This window comes from Camellia sinensis, chromosome 3 (genome assembly GCF_055761805.1).
Source record: "Camellia sinensis isolate YWXY chromosome 3, ASM5576180v1, whole genome shotgun sequence".
NCBI classification, from domain to species: Eukaryota; Viridiplantae; Streptophyta; class Magnoliopsida; order Ericales; family Theaceae; genus Camellia; species Camellia sinensis.
The window spans coordinates 11,225,498-11,241,108 of NC_138963.1; the positions used below are offsets into that span (position 1 = coordinate 11,225,498).

At 34.7% G+C, this 15,611-nt stretch overlaps 1 protein-coding gene and 1 pseudogene across 1 annotated transcript; both read left to right on the forward strand.

Moving 5' to 3' along the window:
* The first annotated feature begins 714 nt into the window (after nucleotides 1-714).
* On the forward strand, nucleotides 715-1,281 carry LOC114283837 (uncharacterized). Its single transcript, XM_028226708.1, has one exon. The coding sequence runs from the start codon at nucleotides 715-717 to the stop codon at nucleotides 1,279-1,281; it is 567 nt and encodes a 188-aa protein (XP_028082509.1).
* An 11,366-nt stretch (nucleotides 1,282-12,647) lies between these two features.
* Nucleotides 12,648-13,705, forward strand: LOC114283836 (protein HYPER-SENSITIVITY-RELATED 4 pseudogene; annotated as a pseudogene).
* Nucleotides 13,706-15,611: the final 1,906 nt, after the last annotated feature.

Here is a 15,611-nt window from a genome sequence, read left to right on the forward strand (position 1 = left end):
TTGGGCTAAAAATCTTAGTTTGGGAAGGACTTTTTGATTTTTTAGCTTTTTTTGTGAGAGAATAGTGTAATGATTATGGGTTGGATGTGATGTTTTGTTTTTTGTGGCTAAAATAGCCTATTTTATCTTTTGTGACTAAAATAGCCAAAAAAGTCTGGAATAACTCTTCTCAAACGGACCCTAAGAAATGTGAATAGAGTGAAATAGTAAGCTAAGATTTTTGAAAACCTCAAACCAATTATTATATAAAACCTTATCTCACTAGGTTTTTGAAAAATTAAAACATTCTCTAATAATAATTTTTTTTAAAACAAGTTCAAATCATTTTTCTTAAGAAAATGTTTGAGAGCCCTAATTTATGTGGCTCAAATGGTTTAAATTTGTCAAAACGACGTCGTTTTGATAATTTTGATGTTGTTTTGTACTCAAAACGACGTTGTTTTGACAAATTCGAACCATTTGAGCCACAGAAATTAGGGCCCTCTGTTTTTTTAATGAAAGCTAAAGAACCAAACAAACTACTGACATTCTCTCTCTCTCTGTACATTCTCTGTACTCTCTTCTCTCTCTACCATGATCATAATTGCAGCAAACTCTCTCTCCTCACAAATGGCGATTTTTGCCACAGTTCTCACCCTAAACCAACTCTCTCTCTCTCCTAAAATCCCCAAAATCTCAAAAAATTCCATGAAAATCAGTCCGATTTCCGAGAAAATGGATTCATTCAACATCGCAAACTTGAAATTCGAAAAGCCGAACGCGACCATGAGGTACCCTAGGGTTCAAAACATCACGACTCTTCTCCGATTCATCGAGATCTTCTTCTTCCTCCTCATGATCTCCCAACTCTCCACTCAATTCCCACTCTCCGCTCTCAAACTCACCGGTGATTACTTCCGGCGACTAACAATCGCCGTGTTTAGTCCCTGGTTCGTGTTTGTGATCGGAAATGCAATCATCATCACTTTGTTTCTGAAAGACAGTACTAGAAATAGCAAAACGAGTTTCGATTTCTGCGAAGAGTATGTTGAGAACAGTTTGAAGAATCAGATCGATCATGGAGTCGAGATCGAGTATCGGAGGAGAAAGAGTCAGTGTGAGAATTTGAAGAGAGAGAGTGGTGAAGAACGGTACGGCGGAGTAAGGCGGAGGAGTGCGGCGGTGGTGAGTAGTTGTGCGGAGAAGATGAGCGGAGAGGAGTTCCGGCGGACGATGGAGGATTTTATTGCGAGGCAGCAGAGGTACCTGAGAGAAGAGTTTTCAGCCATTGTTAGATATTGAGGAAGCTCAAGAAATCCTCTATTTTTTTTTGTTTTTAACTATGTCTCTCTTCTTTGTTTGGAATATGGATTTTTTTTTTTAGAAAAAAAAAAAAAAAATTACTTAACAGTGAAGCAGAGAAAAATAACTACAAAAATATGAAAGGATGGTGTAAGTAATTCTACGATGGATGGAAGTAAAAAGTTACAAGGATACAAATCTCACGTACATCTCTTCATATTTGTTTTTTTTTTCTTCTGCAAAACTGATAAGTAGTTTCCAAAAAAAAAAAAAGAAGAAAAAGTGCTTCAAGTTCTGCCTAGATTTTTCCCTATAAAGATATGGATGTGTACGGTTCTAACCATTAAACTCTTGGAAGTTCTGTGTAGGCCATCTCTAATTCCATTTTTTTTAAATATTAAATTATGATTTATTTATACTTTCTCTTTTTAAATTTTAAAACTCAACAATTAATCACTTTGAGTTTTTATCCTATTAGAATTCGTTTGGGATGTGGGTTAATTTTTTATTTTTTTGATTATTTTAATTTAGGACTAAAAAGTTTCGTTTAAGATAGACTTTTTGACCTTTTGAATTTTTTGACTTTTGTAAAAAAAAAATGAAATGATTATGATTTGAATGTGATATTTTATGTTATTAGACTAAAAAATTTATTGTCTTTTTTAACTATTTCAGTCAAAAAGCTCCTGTTTAGAGGGCTTTATATTTTTTGTTGAATTTTTATAAATTTTTATTCTAAAATTTAAATGGAAACAATTTATTTGTGAAATATATGACATATTTATTAACATTTTAAGACAATAATTTTTATTAATTTTTGAAAGTCGTTATTTCTATTCTATTTTGCTCTAAATATATTCATTTTTTTTGTCTTTTATTATACATAATTACGTTAATATCTTTAGAATAGGAATAACAACTCTCTAATTTTTTTAGAGCAATAAAATCCTTATGTAGTGATCTTATTTGCATTTATCTCCCTTATCTTAGTGGCAAAGTGCAAATAGTGTCACCAAATGAGAATATTATTACAATAAAAATTTAATAAATATGTTATGTGTTTTACAGATGATGTGATTTTGTGTAAATCTCTAATAGATTCCTAACAAAAGAGGCTAACTGTAACAACTCAAATTTTTAATTATGCCATAGAATTTATACTAATATTATTTAATTTCAGTTCAGAAAATATATAACTTATTATATATTATTATGTGTAATTTTATAAAATAATATAATTATTAAAAGTTTAGGGGTCAAAATAATAATAATAATAATAATAATAATAATAATAATAATAATAATGGGTATGGTAATAAAATAAATAATTTATTTTTTGTTGATATATGATAAAGTATAATTTAATTAGAAATTATTTTATTTATATAATTATATTAAAATATTGAGTAAAAAATAATTACCTTAAATATCTATTAAGGATAAGAATAAATCTTTGTAATTATTATCAAAATATCAACTCTCCCCTATAGGGGGGGGGGGGGGGCGTCCGCTGGAAAGAAGTAAGGAAAAGAAGAAAGAAAAAGAAGGAAGAAAGATAGAAGGAAAGGAAAGAAAGAAAGAAAGAAAGAGAGGAAAGGAAGAAAAAATAGTGAAAGTTGAAAGGGTTTTTGATAGTAAAAAGAAAGAGTGAAGTATTAAAGTTAAGGTGAGTTATATTATCCCTTGAGTCACCAAAATGTATTTTACGTATATTTTAACTTACCAAAATCTGTTTTATATAAGTTATGTTTTTAATAAAAATTATGTTTTATAAAGGTTTTAGTTACGTGGTTTATCTTCTGAACCCTATTTACTTAAAAGGAAATCTATGGATATGTTTGTTTATATTTTAAAAAATATTTGACTATGACCTTAGAAATAATTATGTTTCGTAAGTACCACCATTGGAGTCCCACGCTTTGGGAGACTTAAATAACCATTGGCCTCTGTTTGATCACTTTGTGGTCCTCTGTTTGTCATGGATCCATTGACCTCCGTTCTGTGCGGAGCAAAGTGCTGTGCGGAGTTAAGTGCTACACTATTGTGGGAGCCACCTCTAGAATCCGTACGAGCCACCTCTTGAATCCGTACCTCTGTTCTGTGCGGACCAAAGTGTTGTGCGGAGCTAAGTGCTACACTATCGTGGGAGCCACTTCTAGAATCCGTACGAGCCACCTCTTGAATCCGTACCTCTGTTCTGACTGTCACTTCTGTGACCTCCGTTCTGTTCTGTTCTGTTCTGTTTTGTTCTATACCGTGGTTATGGTGATATATTTACATAGTTTCTGTGTTTTAGTTTCTGTCATTTAAATGATTTATGAAAATAATCTCAGTTTTGCTACTTAAAGGATTATTTGTTCCGACTAAGTTATCTGTAAATGTTTTGGCCTAAATAACTATCCATGGTTATTTCGTGTCTCTTATACTCTTGGTATAATATTTCTCACTCTGTCATGTGTTTATAGTTTTTTACCAATTTTCAGGAAACATGCAATTCAGAAATAGCTTTTGGAAAGTCTTAAACGCGAGGCTGCGGAATAGACACACACACAACACTTTTATGATATTTTTATATGTAAATATCGGCCTTTTTGATCAATATATTTTGTAATAAAAATAGAAGCTCCAATGATTATTTTGGTACCCTTACTTAAATATTACTTCCGCTCGCGTTATTTGATTTGTTTAAGAATTGGCCAGAGGTAACCTCAGTTACTGGCCATCACGATGCTTAACCCTTAGGTACGGGGAGCGGGTCGTGACACTAACTATAACAAGATAATATTTAACATAATTAACTATTAAGTTTAAAATTCATGAGACAAAATGTAAATAGATCATAGTTTAATAAAGTTTACTGTAACTTATGTTTTTATTTTTTATTTTGGAACAATTCTACAAAATTTTGTCTTGGAAAGTTGTTGAGAAAATTTGGTTGAGATATGGTTCGACCTTTTTTAAGTCTCACAGGTTCGATTGGAATGTGGGTTGGGTTTTTGACGTTTTAATTTTTTAGTCTGGGGTTAAAAAATCTCGTTTGGGATAAATTTTTTGATTTTTTTAACTTTTGTGAAATAAAAAATGAAATGATTATAGTTTAGATATGATATTTTATTTTATTAGGCTAAAAAACCTATAATGTCTTTTTGTGGCTATTTTAGCAAAAAAAAAAAAAATCCTATTTTAGCTTATGCCAAACGAAGGCACAATCTTCTTGTAGTTAATTTTGTGTGATTAATTTATGTGTAAGAAATGAATATGTGTTTCTTCTTGTTTATATATTTATTTTTCTTTTTCTTCTTTTCTTTTGTTTGAAGTATTTGTTTTATACCAAATGATTCAAGAAGATATCAACAATGATAACATACCAAAGAAAGATTAATAATTTTGAAACTATGAAAGTAATGGGTTAACTAGTTTTGAGTTAATCTAATTCACACACACACAAAATGACACATACATACCTGATTATTAAAATTTTTCCGAAAAATATAAAACGTCAAATATAATTAATTATAAAAAGAAAATAATGATATTCAATGATGTTTGCAAATTACACATGTATGCTTTTAATAAGATTTTTAATAGGAAATTTTAATATATGTACCATTGCTATATACATAATCTGTTTATAAGAATTGATGCATATCGTCTATGGTATTAAATTATAGTTTCAATTTCAAAATATATTTAAATTGTTTATATATTGAATTTGTGAAGGAAAAAGAAACTATTACAAAAAATCTCGTTTCTTTTTCTCCTATCAAATTTTGTATTTAGATATTAAATTTGTGAAAATAAAAGAAAAATAGAAGAAAAAAAAAGTTATTATCATCGTTCACAAATCTCTTTACAAACATTTAAATATGATAGTTTTAAATAGATAATTAAAGTTCAAAACACAATCAATGATGGTTTAAATAGTAAATAGTTTAAGCTCAAAACACAAGCATTCTTGCAAAATTCTTCATTATTGGAAGGGTATTATTGTAGAGAATCACATTCTACTTTCATTGACTTGAAATGAAGTAAATATAAATAACAACTTACAAATATAATTACAAAATCAATCACAAAAAATATAATTGTAGCTACATGAGTAGAGTAGCTTTTTTAATGAGAGGCTCCATTGTTTAACGTGTATGGCTAACTATTATTTTGGACACGTTTGATATAACTTTTGTCTTAAGTTCAAAATTGGTAATAAAAAGGTAAAAGCAAAAGCACTTATTCTTCAATTTTTAGATTATTAATTTATTTAAGTTATTTTTACTTAATAAATTAAAATAAAGATAGTCTATACATATTTTCAAAAAATAAATAATTATAAACAACCTCAATAAACAACGCGAAACAGATCTTTTATGGTCAATTATGTATTTTGTCTATGCTCGTAGAAATATTGATACATAATAATAAAAAGTCAACTAAACAAGACAAAAGTAAACTCATATTTGTGGGTTTGCTTTTCTGTTTTCTTGCTCATATTTTGTGAGTTTTCTCGTTGTTTTATTTATTGCTGACTCATCGGTGGTGATGTTAAATTTATTCTCTCTGTGTGGGGTCTATAAATTATTTTACACATGTTCTATTATCGAATTCTTATGATGAATTTTGTTTTACAGTATGAGTACGAGTGTAAAATGTATGTCTGAATATTTTTATAGATTCTTTCATTTGTGCTTCTGGTTGGATTTTTTTTATATTTGGTACAAGGCCTCGTTTGGGAACAAGTTTTTTTAGTAATTTTTTGACTTTTTGACTAAAATGTGATTTAAAAAAACTAGTATATTTGGAATGACTTTTTAACTTTATATGAAAAATGTGCAAAAAGTAGAGAGAAAAGAGAATCTTTGACTTTTTGGTATGGACGGTTGGCATTTTGATTTTTTTAGTAATTTTTTGACTTTTTGGCTAAATCGGTCGTTTCCCAAACGAGGCCTAAGTGTTGGGTTGGATAGACTCTTGTAAATGCCGTTTGACTTTTCTGAATGAATTTTCTTCAAATAAAAAAAAAATATACTGATGAAATCCATGAAAGTATCAGAGGAAATCACCTTCTCATTCCTTGGCTTCAAATTCCGGTATGGCTAATGTCAACGATTATTCATTGGCCCTTGTTAAGGTGTATTTATAGTTGTATTAATTGATTTTTATTAGTGTTTAGGTTTGATAGATTCATTTTGAGATCGATTTTGGTAATTTAAATTATTTATTTTTTAAGACTTGTTAAGTAAAATATTTATACAAAAAATCAAGACGATTGTACATCAATAATTGAATCATATTTATTTTTAAAAAATAAACGACAAATATAATTTCAAGAATAATTATCAATTTTTTGTAATATAAATTTGATTTTAATATATAGTTATTAAAATCCGATCATCTTGATTTTTTATATCAATATTCTACTTAATAAATCCTAAAAAGTAAATATTTCAGATCACTAAAATCAGTTATAAAATGGATCTACCAAACCTAAACGTTCTCAAAGTGAGATCACAATATCTCATAATTTTCTATTTTAACTTAGATGCAATATTGTTGTGACTGTTTTATTAACTTTATGAATTTATACATCACCCTTCATACATATGTTCCACAATGACTTGAGAGAGATAATACCAATAGAGGAGAACAAAAGGAGAGAAATTTCACACTTTCAATTCTCTGCTCCAATCATTCACTCGACACCCCAAACCAAACTATGTTGCAAAACATGTTTTTAGAAGCCAACATGTCTTCTGCAAAAACAGTGGTTACCACAGCAGCTTCCATAGCTGCTTCTGCCATGTTGGTGTAACACCCTGTCCCACATCGGAAGTTTGCATGGGTGATCTTGGGCATATAAAGCACCACTGCATTGTTACTAAGTAACTTGGACTTAAGCTTTTGGGTATTGTTGGTCGATCTACAAGTTATTTAGGCTAGCAAGTAGTGGGGCGTTACAAATGGTATCAGAGCCGACCCATGCATACAACCATGTGGGCCATTTATTCTGGGCTGGCGTTACAAATGGTATCAGAGCCGACCCATGCACACAACCATGTGGGCCACTTATTCTGGGCTGGCCACGAGCTTATCGTGGTATTCGGATTGATTATAGACCCTCGCGAGGATGCGAGGATTTATAAGTGGGGGAGTTTGTAACACCCTATCCCACATTGGAAGTTTGCATGGGTGATCTTGGGCATATAAAGCACCACTACATTGCTACTAAATAACTTGGACTTAAGCTTTTGAGTATTGTTGGTCGACCAACAAGTTACTTGGGCCAGCAAGTGGTGAGGCGTTACAAATAGTATCAGAGCCGACCCATGCACACAACCATGTGGGCTACTTATTCTGGGCTGACCACGAGTTTGTCGTGGTATTCTAATTAATTATAGACCCTCGCGAGGACGCGATGATTTATAAGTAGGGGAGTTTGTAACACCCTGTCCCACATCGGAAGTTTGCATGGGTGTTCTTGGGCATATAAAGCACTACTACCTTACTATTAAATAACTTGGACTTAAGCTTTTGGGTATTGTTGGTCGACCCACAAGTTATTTAGGCCAGCAAGTAGTGAGGCGTTACAAATGGTATCAGAGTCGACCTATGCACACAACCATGTGGGCCACTTATTCTGGGCTGGCCGCGAGCTTGTCGTGGTATTCTGATTGATTATAGACCCTCGCGAGGACGCGATGATTTATAAGTAGAGGAGTTTGTAACACCCTGTCCCATATTGGAAGTTTGCATGGGTGATCTTGAACATATAAAGCACTACTATATTACTACTAAGTAACTTGGACTTAAGCTTTTTGGTATTGTCGGTCGACCCACAAGTTATTTAGGCCAGCAAGTAGTGGGGCGTTACAAATGGTATCAGAGTCGACCCGTGCACACAACCATGTGGGCCACTTATTCTGGGCTGGCCATGAGCTTATCGTGGTATTCTGATTGATTATAGACCCTCGCGAGGACGCAAGGATTTATAAGTGAGGGAGTTTGTAACACCCTGTCCCACATCGGAAGTTTGCATGGGCGTTCTTGGGCATATAAAACACCACTACCTTGCTACTAAATAACTTGGACTTAAGCTTTTGGGTATTGTTGGTCGACCCACAAGTTATTTAGGCCAGCAAGTAGTGGGGCGTTACAAATGGTATCAGAGCCGACTCATGCACACAACCATGTGGGCCACTTATTCTGGGCTGGCCACGAGCTTGTCGTGGTGTTCTGATTGATTATAGACCCTCGCGAGGACGTGAGGATTTATAAGTGGGGGAGTTTGTAACACTCTGTCCTACATCGGAAGTTTGCATGGGTGATCTTGGGCATATAAAGCACCACTACATTGCTACTAAGTAACTTGGACTTAAGCTTTTGGATATTGTTGGTCGACCCACAAGTTATTTAGGCCAGCAATGTCACGCCCCAAACCCGCCCCTAAAAGTTTGGGCATGACCTCTTTAGAGACGGACATGTAACTTGGTAATATAACATGTGGGGCCTTATCGGAAGCACAAAAATAAATAGATAAATAATAATGAACAATTAAACTCCATTGAGCTACTCCTACATGCCAGGATCTCATTCATCACATGCATTATACCAGATAAATAAAGTTCCAAACTATATCCCAGAGTGTGTACATACACATTTACAGTTCCAGCCCTAAAGTCGGGCGTATACAAAATCAAACATGAAAGGTATATACAATAACCTTAGATGGACACTCATAAGCAAACCAACATCTTGACAGCTTAAGAAATTAAATGACTTAAATAGTGCCTGAACATATGAAGGTTGACAAAAGGAAGCGGCGTCTTGGCTAGGACTGACCACCTGATTGGTGACCTACAGAAACAGACATAACAGAGGGTGAGCCGGGCTCAGTGATTAGTAATACATAAATAAAATGATGCATAACTTGAACCATAATACATATCAACGCATATATAGAAATGCAGAGTTTACATAATTAGTCTGATTCTGTGCTAATTTCATAACGGCCTTAGGCCCAGTCTTAAAACATTATAGCTTGAGACATAATAGCTTGAATCATAACGGCTTTAAGCCCTTGAATATCATAGCATTAAACTTTTAAACATGTTGGCATATAGCCCTTGAAACATATGGCATAAAGCCCTTGAACGTGTGGCATAAAGCCCTTGAACATGTGGCACAAAGCCCTTGTAACTTGTAATGGCATAAAGCCCTTGTAACTTGTAATGGCATAAAAGCCTCATAACTTGTAATGGCATAAAGCCCTTGTAACTTGTAATGGCATAAAAGCCTCATAACTTGTAATGGCATAAAAGCCTCATAACTTGTAATGGCATAAAGCCCTTGAAAATGGCATGAAGCATACTTAAACTTGTAACATATACATGAAACATACCTGAAACATCCTTGAACTTGTAATATACTTGAAACTATACTTGAAACATACTTGAACTTGTAATGTACCTGAAATCATACTTAGACCATACTTGAAATATACTTGAATTTACAACATACGTGAACTTGTAACAGGCATATACTTGTAACATATTTGGACTTGTAACATACATAGACTTATAGCATACTTGGATTCGTAGCATACATGAACTTATAACATACTTGAACTTATAACATATTAAACTTGTATATACTTGAACTTATAAACTTACTTAAACTTGTGCATACTTGAACTTGTCACATATATTAACTTGTAACATTCTTGACTTATAACATACGTAATCTTGTAACAGACTTGAGCTTAGAACATACGTAAACTTGTAAACATTCATTAAGTCATAACGTAACATATCAGAAAACAGGGCCTTTCTTGTCATATTATGTCATTATTGTGCGCCTAACATAAGAGAATAATTCATATTCTTATGTAGTCACATAAGGATGTTAAACCTTTGCATTCATGTGTAACACAACCAAACAACTTCAGATTCATATGGATTCGCATAGTTTTTTTCCAATTATTCTGATTCTTCGAAGATGAACATCAGTTCCACTTATCCTTTAAGAAAGCACAAAGGATGCTTATAAATAACAAAGGGTTAATATTTGTCATTAACAGAATAAGGGATTCCAAAATCATACCGACGTACGCGAATCTTTCAGCGTTCATGTCAGTTCATATTGAATTCCAATTGTCATAGATGTTCGTATGACACTTACAAAGAACAGAGCAATAGTAACAATAATTATCAACAATAGATAAAATATACATTTTTGTACTACTACTCACAGTGTTTAGATGCTAGGTCCGTCCCTGCAGATAACCCTACACAATTCAATTCAACAACATTTAACACAATTTGACATAATCGACATAACCCCACATAATTAACACTATCTAATATAATCCACACTATTTAACATTATTCACCTCAATACCACCAAATATAATTCCACATAATTCAAATTAAATTGCTAAGACTCAATTCATTATTCATTAAACCCTTCCCCCCAATCTCTTTTCTCATTAAGACATGATTCACAGTGCTCATAACCAAGTTCATTCGCAAATTCCAAACGAAATTCCCAAGTATCACCAAATTCCAATTAAACTTGTATATACATAATTCAATACCTCAATTTCATTATTCTACTTTCAATTTGGGTTAAATCTTTGGTTATCATCTTTAATCAACCTAGGGTTTCAAGAAAATATGGAGATTTCAAGAAATAATCAAACTTATTAACCCAACACTTTTTATTCCAACCTTTCCATTGATTATACACCTAGGACTCATAATTCACCATTTTAACCCATTAATTAACTCCCAACATCTTCAAACCATAAAACCCCAAATCTCATACTATACACTACATGCTCTAAATATGGAAATTGTATATGTATATAATGGAAATACCATAAATCTATCTATCAATATAAGTATTGAAGTGGATTAGAACCCCTACCTCAAAAACCAAGCAAGAAAAGTAAACTTTGAGAAGAATCCTTCGCAATCCCGAATTCCAATCGGTTAAAAGTGTTGATCTTCTCTTGTTCTCCATCCTTGATGTAAGAATCATGGTGGATTGTTGATCAAATTAAAGGAAATCAAGGTTTTGGGGCTAAGGTTTCGGACCTAGAATGAGAGGAAAGAAGAGGGGAAAAGAAAATATCAAGAATGATCTAGAAATCCCGATTTTAAGCTGCTGTCCCCGAAACTTCCGCTCGAGCGTCCTTATTCCCGCTCGAGCGGACTTGCTCTCAGCACAGATTCCAAAACTTCAAACAGGTGTAACTCTCCCATCCGGACTCCGTTTTAGGTCGTTCTTGTGTCCAAATTGAAGCCCGGAAATAAGCTTTCCAATGGTTCTAACCTCACATCCAAATTCAAAGTGTGGAAAAAGAAAAGGACAAAAGAGTGATGGCTGGTCGCAGACAAATCATTCTAATTCAAGCTTTTAGTCCAATCTTACTTTACCATCATATTACCAACTCAACCAATACTCCAAAATAAAATAGAAAGTTCCAAAAAACTAATAAAAATGTCCAAAAATGAACCCCTGTGCCTCAGAAATACAACACAACTTGGAGACCCACTCGAGCGCCCAACCTTGCGCTCGAGCGCGAAGACCAACAAAGACGTCCGCTTGAGCGTCAACTCCCCCGCTCGAGCGGAAAATCACAACTCCCAGAATCTCAAGCCGTCTGCACAATTTGCTAGAAACCCCAAAAGTACGCTCGAGCGCCTACTGCTCCGCTCGAGCGGAGGGAAAAAGTTCCAGATTGTTTGGTAAGGTCACCAATTCCAGTTTCAAAAACATAACTCAACGGATAGTTCTTTAATTCCAATAGCAAACACATTAACCCCTAACCCCTAATTAAATAAGGATAACTTTCTATACGCATTTTTGGGGTCATTACAAGCAAGTAGTGGGGCGTTAGTTTGTAACACCCTGTCCCACATCGGAAGTTTGCATGGGTGTTCTTGGGCATATAAAGCACCGCTACCTTGCTACTAAATAACTTGGACTTAAGCTTTTGGGTATTGTTGGTCGACCCACAAGTTATTTAGGCCAGCAAGTAGTGGGGCGTTACAAATGGTATCAGAGCCGACCCATGCACACAACCATGTGGGCCACTTATTCTGGGCTGGCCACGAGCTTGTCGTGGTATTCTGATTGGTTATAGACCCTCGTGAGGACGCGAGGATTTATAAGTGGGGGAGTTTGTAACACCCTGTCCCACATCAGAAGTTTGCATGGGTGTTCTTAGGCATATAAAACACCACTACCTTGCTACTAAATAATTTGGACTTAAGCTTTTGGGTATTGTTGGTTGACCCACAAGTTATTTGGGCCAGCAAGTAGTAGGGCGTTATAGTTGGTCTGATCAATTGTCTGCGATTTGGTCCCATATGAGCTTCAATACTATCTCTTCTCGAAAATCTGAACCATTTTCAAGTCTCTCATCTGAAGTAGTCTTGATCATTGAAGAATTTGATGGGCTTGTTGGGAATCAAATCTACAAAGCTACTCAAATCTATTTGGGATCCAAAATCTCTCTCAATACCCAATTGTACAAAGTGAGCATACCCGAGAAAGAGACAAAGATTTCGACTTCCATGGCGAAAAATCAATCAATGATAGACAATTTCAATGGGGTTCAATTCAAATGGTGTCAAGTCGAAATAGACACTGAATCCAAGCAAGCTATGTACCCGGATCAATACTCAACCGCGTCATCACGATCAGAAAATCGGCATTTTGAACTCATATTTTCCTTTTATACTAAAAGAGGCAATGAATTTGAAAGATGAGAGAAAGGCTTTAAAGATGCATACTTTGAATAATGCACACGCGCGGATGTACTCAGACATGAGTTATACTTGGGATTCAATAAATCTTGACCATCCATCCACATTTGAGACATTGGCAATGGACGGCGAGATGAAGAGGATGGTGAAGGAGGATCTAGAGAGGTTTGTGAGGTGAAAAGACTTTTATTGGAGGCTTGGAAACGCGGGTACTTGTTGTATGGGCCACCGGGGACAAGAAAATCGTGCTTGATTGCTGCAATAGCAAATTACCTAAAGTCTGGTTTGTATGATTTGGGACTGATATACATGACAATTTTGAGCTGAGGAAGTTGTTGATTGTGATGGCAAATCGGTGTGTACTTCTTGTTGAGGACATAGATTGTAGCATTGACTTGGAAGATCAAAGGGCAGTTTTGAGGATGCTTCAATCTAATGAAGTAAGGCATGCTCAGACTATTAATATTGTTAGGGAAAAGAAAGAAAACCAAGCAAGTCCTTGTTCCATTTTGTTTTTTTTTTCTTAGTTACATAGATCATCTTCTTGATCCTCTTGCCACATTCATAGATTTCATTCTTGGGCTTTTTTGAAAAACGTTTTCTGAAAAATGTTTTTTTTTTATTTATATTTTTTAATGTTTGATATAACTGCACATGAAAGTCAATGAAAACAAGGTTGTATGGGCGTAAAATGCTTTCTAAAAAGGTGAAAAACAATTTTTAGACTATATTTATCTATGTGACCACTATTGTCAGCAACATTACCACCATACCACGACCACTACTATTAACACTACCATTGCCACCGCCGCCACCTTCACCATCCTGCCAACACACCACTACCACAGCTACTAGGACATCACCTAGAAAACTTTTTTTTGCATATAACACTTCCCAAAAAATGCAAAAATCATACACACCATAGTCCCACTGTTAAATTTCACCTTTTTTTTCCGTCTTATCGTAGTAACACTATCAGGATTGTTAAATTTCATCGATGGACTGTGGTTGAGCTGTGGAGATGAGCGAATCATCATGTTCACGACTAATCACAAAGAAAGGCTAGACCTGGCTCGGTTACGCCCTGGCCAGATGGATGTGCACATTCACATGTCTTATTGCAGCCCTTGTAAATTCAAAACCCTAGCTGCAAATTATCTTGGGCTCAATGAGCACTCTCTTTTTCCTGAAATTGAAGGTTTGTTGGGGAAGATAATGGTGACCCCAGCAGAAATTGGGAAGCAACTACTGAAGAATGAGGATCCTGAAAGTGTATTGCAAGGCTTGGTTGAGTTCCTCATAGAGAAGAAGAGGGTGGCTGGAGAAATGGAGGCAAAAAAACTAGACCAAAAAGAAGATGATGTAGAAGAGATTAGCAACAAGAATGCAGAGGAAGAAGGGGAAAGTGTTGATGGAGAAATGCTAGAGACTCATGATTTAGATTTCTATATTCGATCACAATGATGTGATGAGGCAGTAGAACTTTATATAATTGAATGACTAAGAGTATCTCCAACTGTGCATTATTTTTTTTCACTAAATTTGAGTAAAAGCTCAGTTTGATATCGTCTACTCCAACGGAAGCATTTGGCTTTTCATCAAACTACCGGTTGGCCAGTCGACCGGTCGACCGGTCAGCGCAAAGAAAGTAACCGCTGATAAAAAAAAGTTCGATCGTCGACGCTTTCTTGAGCTCAATCTGATCCTTTGAGGGGGAGAGAGAGAGAGAGAGAGAGAGTAATCACTGATCAAAATCCGCTATGGGACAAGCCTTTCGCAAGCTCTTGGATACCTTTTTCGGCAATTTTGAGATATGGGTACCCTCTCTCTCTCTCTGTCTCTACAAATATGTATGTTATTCGTAAACCTGAATAGCTATTGGACATCAAAGTGCTACAGATTAAGCTGTTGTTGCTTAATTTTTGTTTCTCATTGTAATTGTTGTCATAATTTCATTCTGTTTTTATGTCAATTTTTTATTTTATTAGGTTAAATTTGTTCGTCTTTTGGGGGTGATGAGTCGGTTCCTGTGGCTTTAGATTCGAAACAAAAACATTTTTGTGGCAACCTTTGATTGTTTATTGTTACTGTTATTTTTTATGGGTAGAGTGGGAATCATTCTTATTTTTGTGAACTTTTTAGGATTTTCTTTAACTAGCCTAGGGGAAAATTTAAGGTTGGCTGACCTCCTAAGATTACAAATTGTTTTGTTTACTTCAGTCTCAAATGAACACTGCAAACACAACCAAAAAAATTTAGTGTTCTGCGATCAACAGAAAGCAAAATGATGATGAAGAAAACAGAGCAATTACATTGTTGCCGAAGTCCCTTTCGGAGTCAATTTCGCGTCCACTCGGAAAATGGTTTGAACAACTAAATATACGAAGTGAATCACCACCCAACAAAGAACGCGTTTCCACCCGGACACACCTCAATCGGTGTCCGGAACCTATCTCAATTTAGGCTCAAAGTTAGCCAAAGGTCATGATCGCATAAACCATTTTTTCAACCCTCACCCTAGACTTATTTTTGTGGGAATTCTTGAAGCAACCAGATGACCGGAGG

Coding starts and splice junctions, on each gene's coding strand:
- LOC114283837 (XM_028226708.1), top strand. CDS start 715: ATGGATTCATTCAACATCGCAAACTTGAAATTCGAAAAGCCGAACGCG.